The sequence below is a fragment of the Chelon labrosus genome (assembly GCF_963514085.1).
Source record: "Chelon labrosus genome assembly, chromosome: 13".
NCBI lineage: Eukaryota > Metazoa > Chordata > Actinopteri > Mugiliformes > Mugilidae > Chelon > Chelon labrosus.
This window is the reverse complement of record NC_140346.1, coordinates 3,134,337-3,147,830: the sequence shown is the minus strand read 5'-3', so window position 1 is coordinate 3,147,830 and position 13,494 is coordinate 3,134,337. Positions and strand designations below refer to the sequence as shown.

The 13,494-nt window shown below is 42.5% G+C and overlaps 1 protein-coding gene across 1 annotated transcript in view; it reads right to left on the bottom strand.

Moving 5' to 3' along the window:
- Positions 1-1,670: 1,670 nt before the first annotated feature.
- Positions 1,671-13,494, bottom strand: part of sphkap (SPHK1 interactor, AKAP domain containing) — a gene marked incomplete at its 5' end in the record, with an annotated part of 32,064 nt that continues 20,240 nt past the window's right edge. The window contains 9 exons of the mRNA XM_084559222.1: positions 1,671-2,140; positions 2,898-3,082; positions 3,588-3,637; positions 4,213-4,296; positions 5,217-5,378; positions 7,212-10,587; positions 11,586-11,853; positions 12,662-12,802; positions 13,206-13,265. Of these exons, the coding sequence (XP_084415348.1) occupies positions 1,985-2,140; positions 2,898-3,082; positions 3,588-3,637; positions 4,213-4,296; positions 5,217-5,378; positions 7,212-10,587; positions 11,586-11,853; positions 12,662-12,802; positions 13,206-13,265 (4,482 nt within the window). The 3' untranslated portion in view covers positions 1,671-1,984. The remainder of the gene's footprint in view (positions 2,141-2,897; positions 3,083-3,587; positions 3,638-4,212; positions 4,297-5,216; positions 5,379-7,211; positions 10,588-11,585; positions 11,854-12,661; positions 12,803-13,205; positions 13,266-13,494) is intronic.

Here is a 13,494-nt window from a genome sequence, read left to right as displayed (position 1 = left end):
AGTGTGTCCGGGCATTAAAGGAATTGTTTGACACTGTAGAAGACTGTTTTTTTGGGGGGGGTTTTTTGCAAAGAGTTACAGGAAAGGAAAGATACACTTTAATATATGTACATCATATATAGCACAGAGAACAGGAGGTGATTAGATTAGAGTAGTATAAAGATTGGAAACAGAGGAAAACTGCTAACATAGCCTTCTATTGCTAGCAGACAGCAAACGAATAATTTAGCATGTTCCATCTCATTGTTTTAATCTGATCTACACAGTTACTGTAGTCTTCGGTTTTACATTGTCTTATGTAACACTGAACATGCCCTAGTATGTCAAATCCCTTCTGGTGAACAGTACATTGCCTTCTCAGAGTCTTGGCTGCAACCTCAAAGTGACAACTTCATGTCAATTTTTTATTTTTTTTTTGCGCATGTAACTCCTGTTAGATTCATCTATATGTGGACAGAAATAAGAGCGGATTGTGTCATCTTACTCTTGGCAAGAAAGTGAGTAAGCTCATTATGTAACTTGTCAAACTACTCCTTTAAAGCTCACTGTTTAAATATTGTCTTAACAGGACTCTGCTACCTGTGTTGTTAACACCCCAAATACATTTTTCTTACTTTTGATGGCAATGCTATGCAGTACAAAAAACCCTTTATATTTACTCATATTCATGCATGAGCATTACTGTAAATGTTTGCCTTTGTTCTGTTTCCTTTATATTTTTATTCCTTACGCCTTGTATGTTTCTGGGATGTGTACCTAGACAGTATTTTCAGAATACATAATAAAATGATAAAAATTCATACAAGGGCTTTCTAGCTGTTATTCAGATGTTATCCTTAGATCATAGGGCTGTTTTACTCACTCACTGTTCCTGTGACCTGCTTTTGGGAAGCCAGACAATGCAGCGTCATACTAATGTGAATGAATCTGCTCCTGAACAGTCTTCACTGCCCCGTGGCTGAATATTACAAATGATCCAGACTGCTTGTATTTCACATCACAGAAATTTATTGATGTCAAAAGATAAATACATTCAGTTCTACTGTGACAGAGTTTACAGCTGAATCGTGTGCTTTTTTTTCCCTCCCCCTCCCCGATGCTTATGTAACACTAGATTACCACTAAGTAGAGAGATGAACGGACCAAATCCACATACAAATTCAACATTACAAACCTTACTCTGTCATTCGGACATAGTAAAAGCTAAAGAGAGCAGTCCACTACTCCAAGGTGCAGCAGTTCCAAATCTACAGTATGTACAGTACAGCTATCCAAAATAATCAGTTCTCAAGTAACATGAACAAAATAACATACTTAGAACTTAATTTCACAACAGAGATGGTATATTGGCCAATAGACACAATGAAGACATGGATGCTTCACTTACATTAAGCAAATGTACACTTCTAAGTGGCTATCAGAAGAACGTGAATGATGTTTTTCTGGGCTTACATCTGAACAGCCTCTTTTACAAAGTAGTTTTGATACAAAATGTTAGAGCATATCAAGGTTGTGGGACAGTATTCAACCTGATTTTCCTATCTTCTATAAGTACTTTACCTCGTGTGTTCCTTCATAATACATAAATAAACATAATTTGGTTGTGACAATCTGTAAATATATATATTTATATATAATCTGGATCAATCAGTTAAAAGAGGGCTAGTTTATTCCCATCAGGAATGTCCAACCCATAAGAGTTTGCTCTGTTTGTGTGCATCTCGCCAGAGAGGTAAATCTGAAAACAAAAACACGCTCTTGTTAAAGGGAGATTGGTCATTCATAGCTGCTAGCAGACAAAAAACACAAGACTGAGAGGTATGAATTTCTCAAGTATGCTGAATGCCTTGTGCTTTCAGCTTGCTGTAGGAGACACTTGGTGTGATGAGGCAGGACAAGGGGAACAGTCAGGAACATGTTACAAATGTGAGAGAATGAGTGAGCATGTGTGTTTTTGTTTGCAGTATAACGAGGATAGTCCATCCTAAAGCTTCTCCAGCAGCCAATCAAACAGGCTGGACTGGAGAGACCGGCCCACCTCTTCCTCAGTCTCATGTAGCTTACAGAACTGAACAACAGCGCTGAACAGATCCGCGATCCTCCATGCCTTCTGAGACATCAGGTGAACCACCCTCAGGAACTGAGAGAACACAAAACAAATCCAACAATAAATATATAATAATATCCAGATGTATTCTATGGTTATGTACTGTAATAGTCTGCTTTACACAAGGTAATATAATCTGATATTTTCCGATGTACTGGAGTAATATTAAGCAACCATATGGTAAGAAATTTAGACACAAATCAGTTGTTGCATTTACATGGACACCAGTATTCTGCTAATAATCACAATAATAGCCCAATTAGATTCAGAAAAGTCCTCATCCAGCCCTTAGGCAACAGACAGCAGTTATCTGAAGGAATTTTCCGTTGGATTGAAAAGGGTGGTGTAATCTTTGATCATTTGTACAATAGGTAAATTAGCACCTAACAATGTGAGCACTTGATCTCATCATTTATCAAGCAGTAGTAGTAGTAGGAGGAATCCATGTGGGCAGCACCATTTAAAATGTTCATCCACTTTCTACTGAATTAATTCAGAGTCTCAGTACCGTTTGGATAAAAGTGAGGAAAAAAGTCTATGAAAATGTGGTTTTGGGTTATGTGAACACATCTTATCGCATCATCATCAGTGAAATTTCCCAGTTTGGGATTAATAAAGAAACTATCTATCTATCTATCTATCTATCTATCTATCTATCTATCTATCTTGTTCATGTAAACAGTTCAGTCGGGGTCTCTAATCTAAATGGTTTCAGTCAATTTGAAGACATATTGTCCATGTAAATGTAGCCAGAATGACATTTACTTGACTTGATCACAGCTATGCCAACCTTTGCCACCCTCTTCTCTTTGGACTTCCTGAAGTAGAGAGCAGGAAGGCCCAGCTCAGAGGCAGCAATCCACTGCAGCGCCACTCTCAGCTCTGAGTCCACACATTCCGGCTCGAGGTCGCAGTTTACCACCAACAGCTCCCTGAGGTTGCTACCGCCGCTTGCTGTTCTTGCTGAAGTGCTCTCTGAAAGATCAAAGGTAACAGGACATTCTACATTGGAAGTCATTTCTACATAACACACCTTGATGTTTCCGTCATTGCCCTCATGGGACTGCACGGAGAATTTGTTCTGTTCTATACTTGCCGGGACATCAGAAGCCAGCGTGCAAAACCTCTTTGCATGCAATCACACGGCATATTCATTTTCATAAAATAAAAATATCCTGGGCTCAGTTTCGCTTTGGAATAAGCTTTGTTGCAGCGTAAGTCATTAAACAAAGATGAACTTTGTGTTGAGATGCTTTTTGAGCTATGGACCCGTTTTAATTATTCATCCTGAATTCATAAAAGAAAATTGCGTGTATTCAGGCACATCCATTGGAGGGATTAATCACAGAGACCAAGCACATACTGTACCTCAAGTCACTCAAAGGCTCCTGGTGAGTAGTGAGATGTTAAAACGAGGAGGGGTGAATAATTAACAAGTAGATAAAACTGAGATGATGTAAGAAACCAAGGCTACACTCACCAAAGACAGTCTCCTTGGTTCCTGCCAGGTGGCCTTTCTCTGTCTCCTCACTGTGAGCAAATGAGAAAGATATAAAACAGTAAAGTCTAACTGTAAACTAGGTCAGGGTAACGTTTTGAGATAATTCTGTGGAACAGTGCAGCATTTCGGGAGATATGCTCCTTCACTTTCTTGCCAAGATTTAGATGAGACAATTCATGTCTGAATGGGAAAATATTAAGCTATCACCAAAGCTGGTTAGCTCAGCTCAGGAAAGAAGAGAAAAGAGCTAGCCTGGCCCTAAATCTGAATATTAGCTCCCTCTAAATAACATGTTGTTGTATTTTGTTTATTTAATCCATAAAAAAAGTAATTAAAAACTGCACATTACAAGTTTTATCTGCATGGCAGAAAACCAATACTGTACTGATATTACACTTGAAATACATAGAACAGAATAAATGGCACAGACTGGAGTTTTTTTTCCCAAGTCTATTAAAAAGGACATTATCTATGCTTGAATGACAACACACATGAAACCACTATCTGAAACCTTTCTGCCGTATTAAAAACATGTCATTATAGACATTAGAGTGACACAGTAATGAGAAATATTTCAGCACCAGTGGGTGACAGTGACAAGTACCTGATTACTGTGCTCTGATTGGGAACATCAGAAAAAGCATCCAGGTCTGCCAATCCGAGGCTCGATGTGCTGCTGGTGCCATTCCTGTAACCAAAAGAATAAAACAAAACTGTAGTGTCATTTGTATGTTGTCTCTCGACATCCAAGAGAATCGCTGACTTGTGAAGAGAAAAATAACCAAGCTCAGTGATGCAGGTCATGTTGTTTGTTAGCTCGTGATTAACATTTAAATAGCAGCTGCAGCACAACTGGGCGCTCAAGCTGGTGATTTCTGTCTGGCAGCAAGCCCACCTGAATATGGGGATGGAGGTATTTTATGTGGGTAGGGTGGATGGGCAGCCATGCCCTTGTGTCGTAGCATGGGACAGGGATGAGGTGGAGTTTAAGTAAGCGGGTAGATGGAGAGGTTGGAATCAGCAGCAAGTGTTATGGTGGTGCGGACAACTAGTCTTGCAGTATCATTGCAACACAAATAACCTTCCAGCTTCCTTTTTCCTAAAACTACACAACATCGCCTTTAGAATTAAAAGCATTTATATGTAGATACTTACTTGGTGTTAGTACTATTATTTGGCCTGTTGTCCTGTAACTTGTATTTTTAAAGCGAAACAGAACGTTTTCTAATGTTAGCTTGTTTCACGTAGAACACACAGCAATGACTCCACACTATTAGTTGGGTAAACAAATGAGAATTTGATGAAGCACAGCATGGTGTAGTAAATGTCTTTTGTTATGCGATATCACAGCCCTGTACCACTGCAGCGTACTACTGCAGGTAGCGTAGGGTGCAGGCAGGGTCTGGCCCTGTATGGCTTTGTGGGGTGACCTCTCTGCCATACACTGCTTTAGCACGAGTGGATTTTGCGGCAGCAGCAGCAGCAGCAGGGAGTAAACTGGCATTGGCACAGGGGAACACAAGTGTCAGTAGCAATGGGCCAATGAGAGTGGGGTGAGGGTGGGAGTAGCAGCGTTTGGAGCGGCGTCAAGGAGCAACGGTTACTGACCCCTCGCTCAGCTGGATAAAACTACTGGTCTCCTCGTGGGGGTCATCTTCGGGGGTTATATGAGACCAGCTCCCCATGCTCTCTTCACTGCTAGCACTCATTGAACGCTTGTCCCTCTTCACTACTGCAGCCACCGCCACAGTTGGCCTGTCCCTCTCACTGCTGGGGAGAGCAAACCGCAAGATGGTGGGAGTGACCATCAACTGGTTGTGCACAATGTCTGCTGCAATGTATAGTTAACTTTGGCCATTGTTCCGAGGTTCCTCTTTTCACTGTCGCTGTAAACAAGTTTTGTTAAATCTAAAAAACAATTTAAAAGGTAGTACCAGATCAATTTGTGCTCTAATCATAAAGATTTACAGTAATGTTTCACAAATGACAATCCTTTGGAGTTTGCTAGACCACATAAAAGATAGCTATTAATTTCTTCAGTGCACCAGCAAACTGCATTTCCCATGGGCTCTGTTGGATTCTCAGTGTTTTTTTTTTTTTTTTTTTGTTGTTTTGTTTTGTTTTTTTCAGAAAACTGATTAAATTAAGTCATAATCGGATGATTGAGAGCTGCCATCTTCAACTTTTCTAGAGGGAAATCAGGTTTTATTGACGAGGCGACTGATTGAGTTGCACTCTTACACAAGGGATGAACAGATGCACTCCACTACTTTCTGGATTACATGTATTGCTGAGTGAAAGGGAGCATGTCTCGTGACTCCCCTGTGACTTCAGGCTTTCAGCTTTCCACTCATTCACTGTTGAACATGACTTATTTTAGGGATCTAATTGTTTCTTACGGATGTTATAGTTTAATTTTCAGCTCCTATACTATGTATACACAATACATACTGTACATACATCTTTTGCACATTAGGAATACACACTTTCAGTGACTTCATTTGAATCCTATGTTCCAGTCTTCACTATGGAATATCTACTAAAATGTCCTCTTAAGGACAGCAAGTAAAATATTTTCGCCCACTTAAAAATATATCCGACCACCTCATGTCTTATCAATGTTTACAAAACCTTTTCTGCGTTTTTCTTCCACGTCACAGATATTTTGATCACACTGAACCACCATACAGGCAAATCTTGTTACCAACTGTGTAGATAAAGTCGATCACTAATGATCAGCTGGACTGCCAAAATAGGATGTCTTTTTTTTTGTTTTGTGTTTCTTTTGCTAGTAGCGTATCAAACTGGACCACTGACACCCGGAATAGAGCTGAAAATGATCTGTATAATTCTGCTGCTCCTTTTTTTAGCAGGTGAAATCCTTCTTGCTTTTGACATCTCTGAATTGGATGGCCCTAATAGTTTCTTCTTCTGCTTTCAAGAATTAAGAGGATCACAAAGTCATCCTCACTGCATGATGATTCTATTTTGTCTCGTACTGTGAATTCTCCCAACAAACAGCATTTTAAAAAAAGTGTCCAAAACAGTGTGAAATTTTTTCTGAGAATAAAATTTTTTATCAGATCATGTAGTACAATTATACTATAAATACGAAGTTGCGTTTAGATGACTTTGGAGTGAATCTTGCTCAGTCTTTGTCTAAAATGACAGTACACGTCTAAATTCTTCTCTGTTATTGTAGAGATATTTTAGTTCTATCAGGGTAATCTAAACACCTGCGAGTGTCTTGTGGTTTTACTCAAGTGTGAGTGCAGCCTGTTCTGATTAGGGGGATTTCAACAGCACATCAGTGGATAAAAGACAAAGCCACTAAAAGCTTTCTGCACACACAGTACATCACCCAGTCAGTGTGAGTCACAGCCCAGCCAAAGGCTTTACAAACCTCACACGCGGCTAAAATAGATCGGTGTTCTCAGTAAATAGAACTTGTGCCAGCCCCGCTTTGATCAAACTTTATTTCTCTCCCTTACTCTGATCAGGTCTAACTATACAAATGTATAACTATTCTGCTGCTGGGCTATAAAACTTCCTGCCTTAATGAGTGGTCTGGCTGTCACACCGGGACTGTGAGCAGTGTAATACCTGCTGTTGTTGGCTGTAGCTCTCTCCGTACGCTTTGTAGCTGCCACGTCAGGGGATGTTTCCTGAGGTCCGCCTACTCTCCTTTCATGGTTTAAAAGAGGCTCTTCATCTTTCTGATCCCCCTCGATGTGGATCAGCGGCACATCTCTGGGGCCCCTCATGCAAGGTGCACCGCTGTCACTTGACCCTACTCCATTGCCAGCTTGTTCTTGGCTCGACTTGCTCCGACTACAACTTAGATGAGATTGTTTGAACCCCCGCCTCCTTTCACCAACCGGCATGTGCGGCTGTGGGTTTAACCCAGATGTTCCCACAGCTACATCTTGCTGTCCCCCGTGTGCAGACTTGCCAATATCAACAATGTCAGCGGCCAGACGATTGGCAAATTGCTGCACGTGGGGCTGGGAGTCTCCTGCAGCCTCCAATTCAATGCTGTCCTCTGGATCAGCAATGATCTTATTCTTTCTCATCAAGGACTCAATGGAGCTCGACCAGGTCTCGTGAATTAGCATATCAGTAATCTGGTCAGTCTTACCCCTTTGATAGAGACAGGAGTCTGACTTACACAGTCCCGTGGCTGACACAGAGTTGGTGGGGAAGATATTCAGCGTTTCTCCATGCACATTGCGGGCAAATCCATCAAAAGAGTTGGCTTTAATGGGTGAGTTTACAGTTAGTCGTGAGTCTGAGGAGCGCCGGTCCGGGACAGAAGACTGACGTATACAGAAGGGTGTTCTAGGAGAAGGGGGGAATAGGCTGTTGCTCCATTCTTTAGTTTTGGCAATGCCATATTCTCTGTTTTCCTTATCCATATCCCGAAGCATGAACCTGTAGAACTCCTCTGTGATGCTCTCCGTGCTAGACTGTTTTGACAAGCAGGAAGTAGCCCTGACATTAAGGTGACCATTTTTTTTTGACGCAGCTTGTTGCACAGCTGCCGCCAGAATGCTGCTGGCATTCTTTCCTGCATAGTAGTCCAGCAGAAGGTCAAAGCCTCTGCCCTCAGTCTCCATCTGGTTCACCATGAACCGTGAGAACTCATCCGTTATGCTCTCACAGCTGGACTGCTTAGAGATTGAGCTACCACGGCTCAAATTCTGCCCTAACCGACTGCCAGGGCCCAGGGTGTTGGGTGTGCCAGAGGGGTCTGCGTCTTCTTCTGGAATACTTTCATAACTAGATGCCTTCCCACGGCTCCACCTCTCACACTGCAGCCTGCTGCGTTGTTGACCTGTTTTGGTGGTATCCACCACATTAAGTTCAGGGCAGTTCATGATCCTGGCTGTGACTTCAGACGCAAAGAGAGCAAATGGATCTTGTGGTTCATCAGGGTTGACTGACTCATCCACCACCCGGTTGACCAACCGCTCCATTAGCTCTGGTTGCTCCTCTGTTTTCCTCTTGATCTCGCTGAGACGTGGGGCCCGATGTTTCCTGGAGGAAGCATTGCTGCTCTGACCCTCTTTCCTCCTGAGCACAGTGCGACACGCAGGGATCAAGTAGGCTTCTGGTCCTTCAGAACATGCCCCTTTTAGGGCACAAAACCAGGGTTGTTTGCCCGTGGAGTTTTCAAGGCAGATGGCTGCTAGTTCTGTGGCCATTGACACCACTGTAGTAGCTAAATCATCAGCATAGCAAGTAATAGGTGCCCTGGATTCTGAGTCTACTCTCAAAGAAAGCAGAGAACTGCAAGAGTTGAGGGAGGACTGGGGGGTAAGTGAAGCCTGTCTGCTGTCACTGCCTGTCCCTAGTCGACCCCTCCTCTCTGTGCTGTGAACTGGGATTTCACTTAAAGGTTCTCTGACGGCACCACTCTGCTGGGGGTCAGACAAGTCTCTGGCTAGTGAAGATATGGGTTTAGAATAATTTTGTCTACACAGTGACTGCTGCTGTTGTTCTTTGTTGTATGGTGAGCAGGAAGATGCAATGAGATCACTTTCCTCGATCACATATTTCTGTTTCAACCCTTGAACCACAGGTAACTTCTCTGTACAGTGTAGCATAGTGCTGTGGTTCTCATTATTACTGGACTGGCTATGGGCAACTAAGCACTGCAGTTGACTTAATGGATCCTTGCTCTCCTTGACCGTAACGAACTCCTTAATACAAGTATCACCCTTGTGTGTTTCACAAGACTCTTGGTCACATCTAGAGATATGACTGATTTTTTTCTGCGTCACGCAAAGAATATCAAACAGCAAATTGTTTACACTGTCCTGCAGAAAAATCTGAAGGCTTGGTGCCTCTTTTCCAGTACCCTCCAGTTCTCTTTTCTTTTTAGCTTTCTCTAATGCATGCTTGAATAGGCTGTCCGCCACCTCATTTATTAAGTCATCCACCTCTCCTTCATCCATGTAGCACCTTTTTGGACAGGTAATGCCGTCTACTATCTTATTGTGAGTGGTCTCCAGCAGATGGGCAACACTCTTGTAGCCTTGTGGCTGAGTCAACACCTCAGCTGCTTCCCTGTGGAGGACCTCAGCAATGTTGGCACGAAATGCTTCAACACTGGTACCCTCTGCCACACTGGAGTGCAGCGTAAAGGCTGCAGAGGCCTCGGCGGCAGACATCAGACCCCGTGATGGTGTATAGGCTTCAGCGGAATCGGCATCAGAATCAACACCTTCTCCTGACTCCTCTGTTAGCTCCACAGCAGCTACAGCACCAGCTACCTGAGCCATGCCACACATAGCTGAGGAGAAGGAGTAGTCACCGCGCTCCTCTGGTTCCTGTAGCTCCTCCTCGGTGTCCTCTTCTGAAGCAGATGCAATGGCGAGCTGTTCTGTCAGCTGTGGGCTTGTAATGGTGCCGATAACATTGGCAGCGCAGGTCAAAGCCATCTCTATATGTCTGGATGCGTGTCCTCCATTGTGGTGGGGAATATGAGAGGAATGTGTCTCACTCTGTGGCATTTCTGTGGCTTTGGCAGCGATACTGTGGTCAGGCACATGAGAAGCCTGGGTGTCTGGCCATTCTGCAGCCCCATCAGAATTGTCAGGACTCTGCACAATGACAATTTTTGGGAGTTCAAAAGAGCAGGTGCGCTGTTGGGAAGGCTCTCTGGTCTTTGAAGGACCATTGGAGTTGGAAGGACGAGTAGAGAGGGACACACTGACAGCTGCCTCAGAAACAAAGGAGGTTTCATCTTGAGAGAGTCGTATGAAGGCATCTTGCAGCACTGACTCAGCCAGATTGGTGGCATAGTGACCAGCAGATTCCTTAGTTTGGAGGCTTCCTCGCTGATGCCCTTCCCTTTTCACCTCTGCATCCTCCTTGGTCTGATGATGGGCCAGCTGTCCCTTGTGATATGCAAGCCTGACGCAGTGTTTCTGTGCAGCCTCTACCAAGCTCTCTCCCAGGTCACCACTTTCTGGCTCTGTGAAGAGACAGGAAAAAACACAGAAAGACAGGGAATGAAAAATGTCCACACTGATTAGAAAGCAGCTCCATCAGTTTCCAAAATGTCAAGCCGAGAGTAGAATATTACCCTGCTTTACCCTCCACTGAGTCGGGTTTGTCCCATTCAATTTCCCTTTGGATCAAGAGAATTATTTCCATCCAACATATTTCAGATTTATCACCAGGGTAACACAGTGGCAGTAAATATATGCTTCCCTGTTGTGTCATACGTTCTCAGTGACTATTAAATATTTTACTGCTCACTACACAGCTGTCTCAGCCGCAAATGCAGGATTTCATTCTACACAGCATGCTATATTTATTTTTAATCTTGATCTAAGCTTGCGGGTGTAAGGCTACCATTACTTCCACCGTTGTCATCATCATCAGGTGGACTAATGGCAAGCAAACAACACCTTAACCACTGTTAAACCATGTACACACAGTAGGAAGCATTTTATGGGTAATGACCTAATATGAACACAGACTGACTCAGTTTAGAGTTGGCTGTGTTGCATGTTATTTAGGGCACAGATTTCTTTTCTCAAAAGCTTTAAAGGCAACATACTGATTAAACACGTAATGCAAATGTGTCAGAGGACCTTGAGGCTGTTTAGGCTATATGTTCACATATCCAGATGTAGGATGAAATCCTTTAACCTCGGTGTTGTTGCATACTGAGTCATAAAAAGCAGCAACTATGTATGATTATTTCCATGATGACAGAATAAATCATGCTCAGCATCAACACATACAGAACAGGCAATCCAACATATAAATGGCTGCAGTATCTTTGCAACTATGACTATTCATAAAATATGTAAATGTATTCTCTTTCTCCCATTTTATTCTACGTGGCACATTAATTTTGATGTATAGGTTTATGTAAATTGGTTTTCCCTTAGATTTGGACTTATTATGTCAATTAAATGCAGCTGAAAACAAAACCTCCTCAGCGGAGGTAATGAGGCTTACCGTTTCTGAAGCCATCATCCTCGCTGTCATCTCCCAGGTGTTCTGAGGCGGTCAGGAAGTCTTCTTCTATGGACGAGATGGAGCGATTGGTGTCGTCGTCGATCCGCTGCCGGGGTGCTCGGCCCTGTTGGAACTGTCGCTCTTTTCCCCATTGCAGGCCAATCAGGAATTTGTTGATCTCAAAGATTATGCTGCCAGATGGCGTCGAGCACCTCTTCCCTGAACACTGAACCAGGCACACACCAGTACTTCTCTGCTGAGGTCCGCCCTGTAAGGAACATGTACAGATACCAATTATGCACAAACACCATGTATGTTTTTATACGGTATGTATTTATACAAAGGTTTACAATTATTAAATACTGCTACACAAACTTGACACACAAAGCACACTAAATATACCTACACACAATGTTAATACATACATTAAACCACAAATTATAGTGTTACATAGGCTTCAACTCCTTGAAATTGCTCGTGCAAGTTTAATTGTCTTTTTGGTCAGCTTTAAAAAACACTATCAACAGGAAACATACAGAACTTAAAGCTTCGTTAATTACTTGTGGGTCTATTTAAAATAAGAAAAAAAGTATTCTAAAATGTATAATGATTTTAATTAAGTCATCCATTGATCTGTAACTTCAAGTTTACATGAGTTACCCCCTACACATCGAGCGCACAACGAAGTTAAAGTTTCAACAAGATCTGGTGACAATGAATTAAACGACTAAAATATGATTTGTAATATCCCAATTAATGACTATATTTGGTCTGAACAGCATCAATGACAAGTCAGCCTTATTTTAAAAATAAATAAATGTCTAATCGGCTGTGAGGACAGTTCCATGCCACAGAAGATGTGAGGATACTTTTTCACTGAAGGGAAAGGGGGAGAAATAATAGACTAAATGAATGTACTTCTTTATGTAGTTTCTTCCTAGCACAAAATGTTCCAATCTATTACACAAATTGCTTGACAATAGAACAGCTTGCACTTTCTGCCTCACAGCCTAGGCCAGGTAATTCAAAGCCTGGAAATGCTTGCAAGGATTCAATGAAGATCACTGCAAACTCACCTGAGGGGGGGAGTGTGGGTGTGCTTGGCAAGTGTCTGATGCTTCAAGGCCACCGAGCAGTAGGATCTCATTTTCCTTCGGCTGGTGGACAGTCAGTAATTCAACAAGCTTTGGCAGGTCTGGAGACACTGAGGCCAATTTCTGCAAGATATATGCCGAGCTCAGAGACAGTGCTGACTGATGACAAAAAAGCTGCACTTCAAGTGACTTCAAAACTGAACATAATGTATTCTCTTTGGTTCCAAGTCAGGGGCACATAATTATAAAACCTTCCTGTGAGAAAACCATGTGGAATGCTTATTGATCGCCCACCACCAGCTGCAAAAGGCTGCAAAAGGCTGCAAAATCTGCATATTACCTAAACAAATCAACCCTCAAATGCCGGTTAATGATTTTGGATCCATGGCAACTGAGCCAGTGTGTATACGTGAAAAACAATGAAACAGAGTTCCAGGGAGCTGGAAAGTAGGCAGGAAAGAAAAGCAGAGCAAGGAGGAGGGATGAGAGGAAGCAACGGAGGAGTGTGGATGAGGAATCTGCTCACCTTGATGCTTTTGTCATCGCGACAGTCTGTCTTCTGAGGGTCCAGATTTACAAAACAGATCTGAGATATAAAGAGAAAGACAGTGTGATTGTTTTTTTTCCAACAAGAAGAACTGGAGTAAAAAGCGTCCCAGATGTCAGATGTGAATGCTGCAATGGTAAAGTTGCAGACTACCTTTCCAGCTGACATTTCTTAAGCAGAAATCTTACAAACATGACAGAATGACAGCTTTCCCTTCAGTGGCTCACCATTAAACACTACAGCAGCTGTCTGTTGTGTCTGAATAACC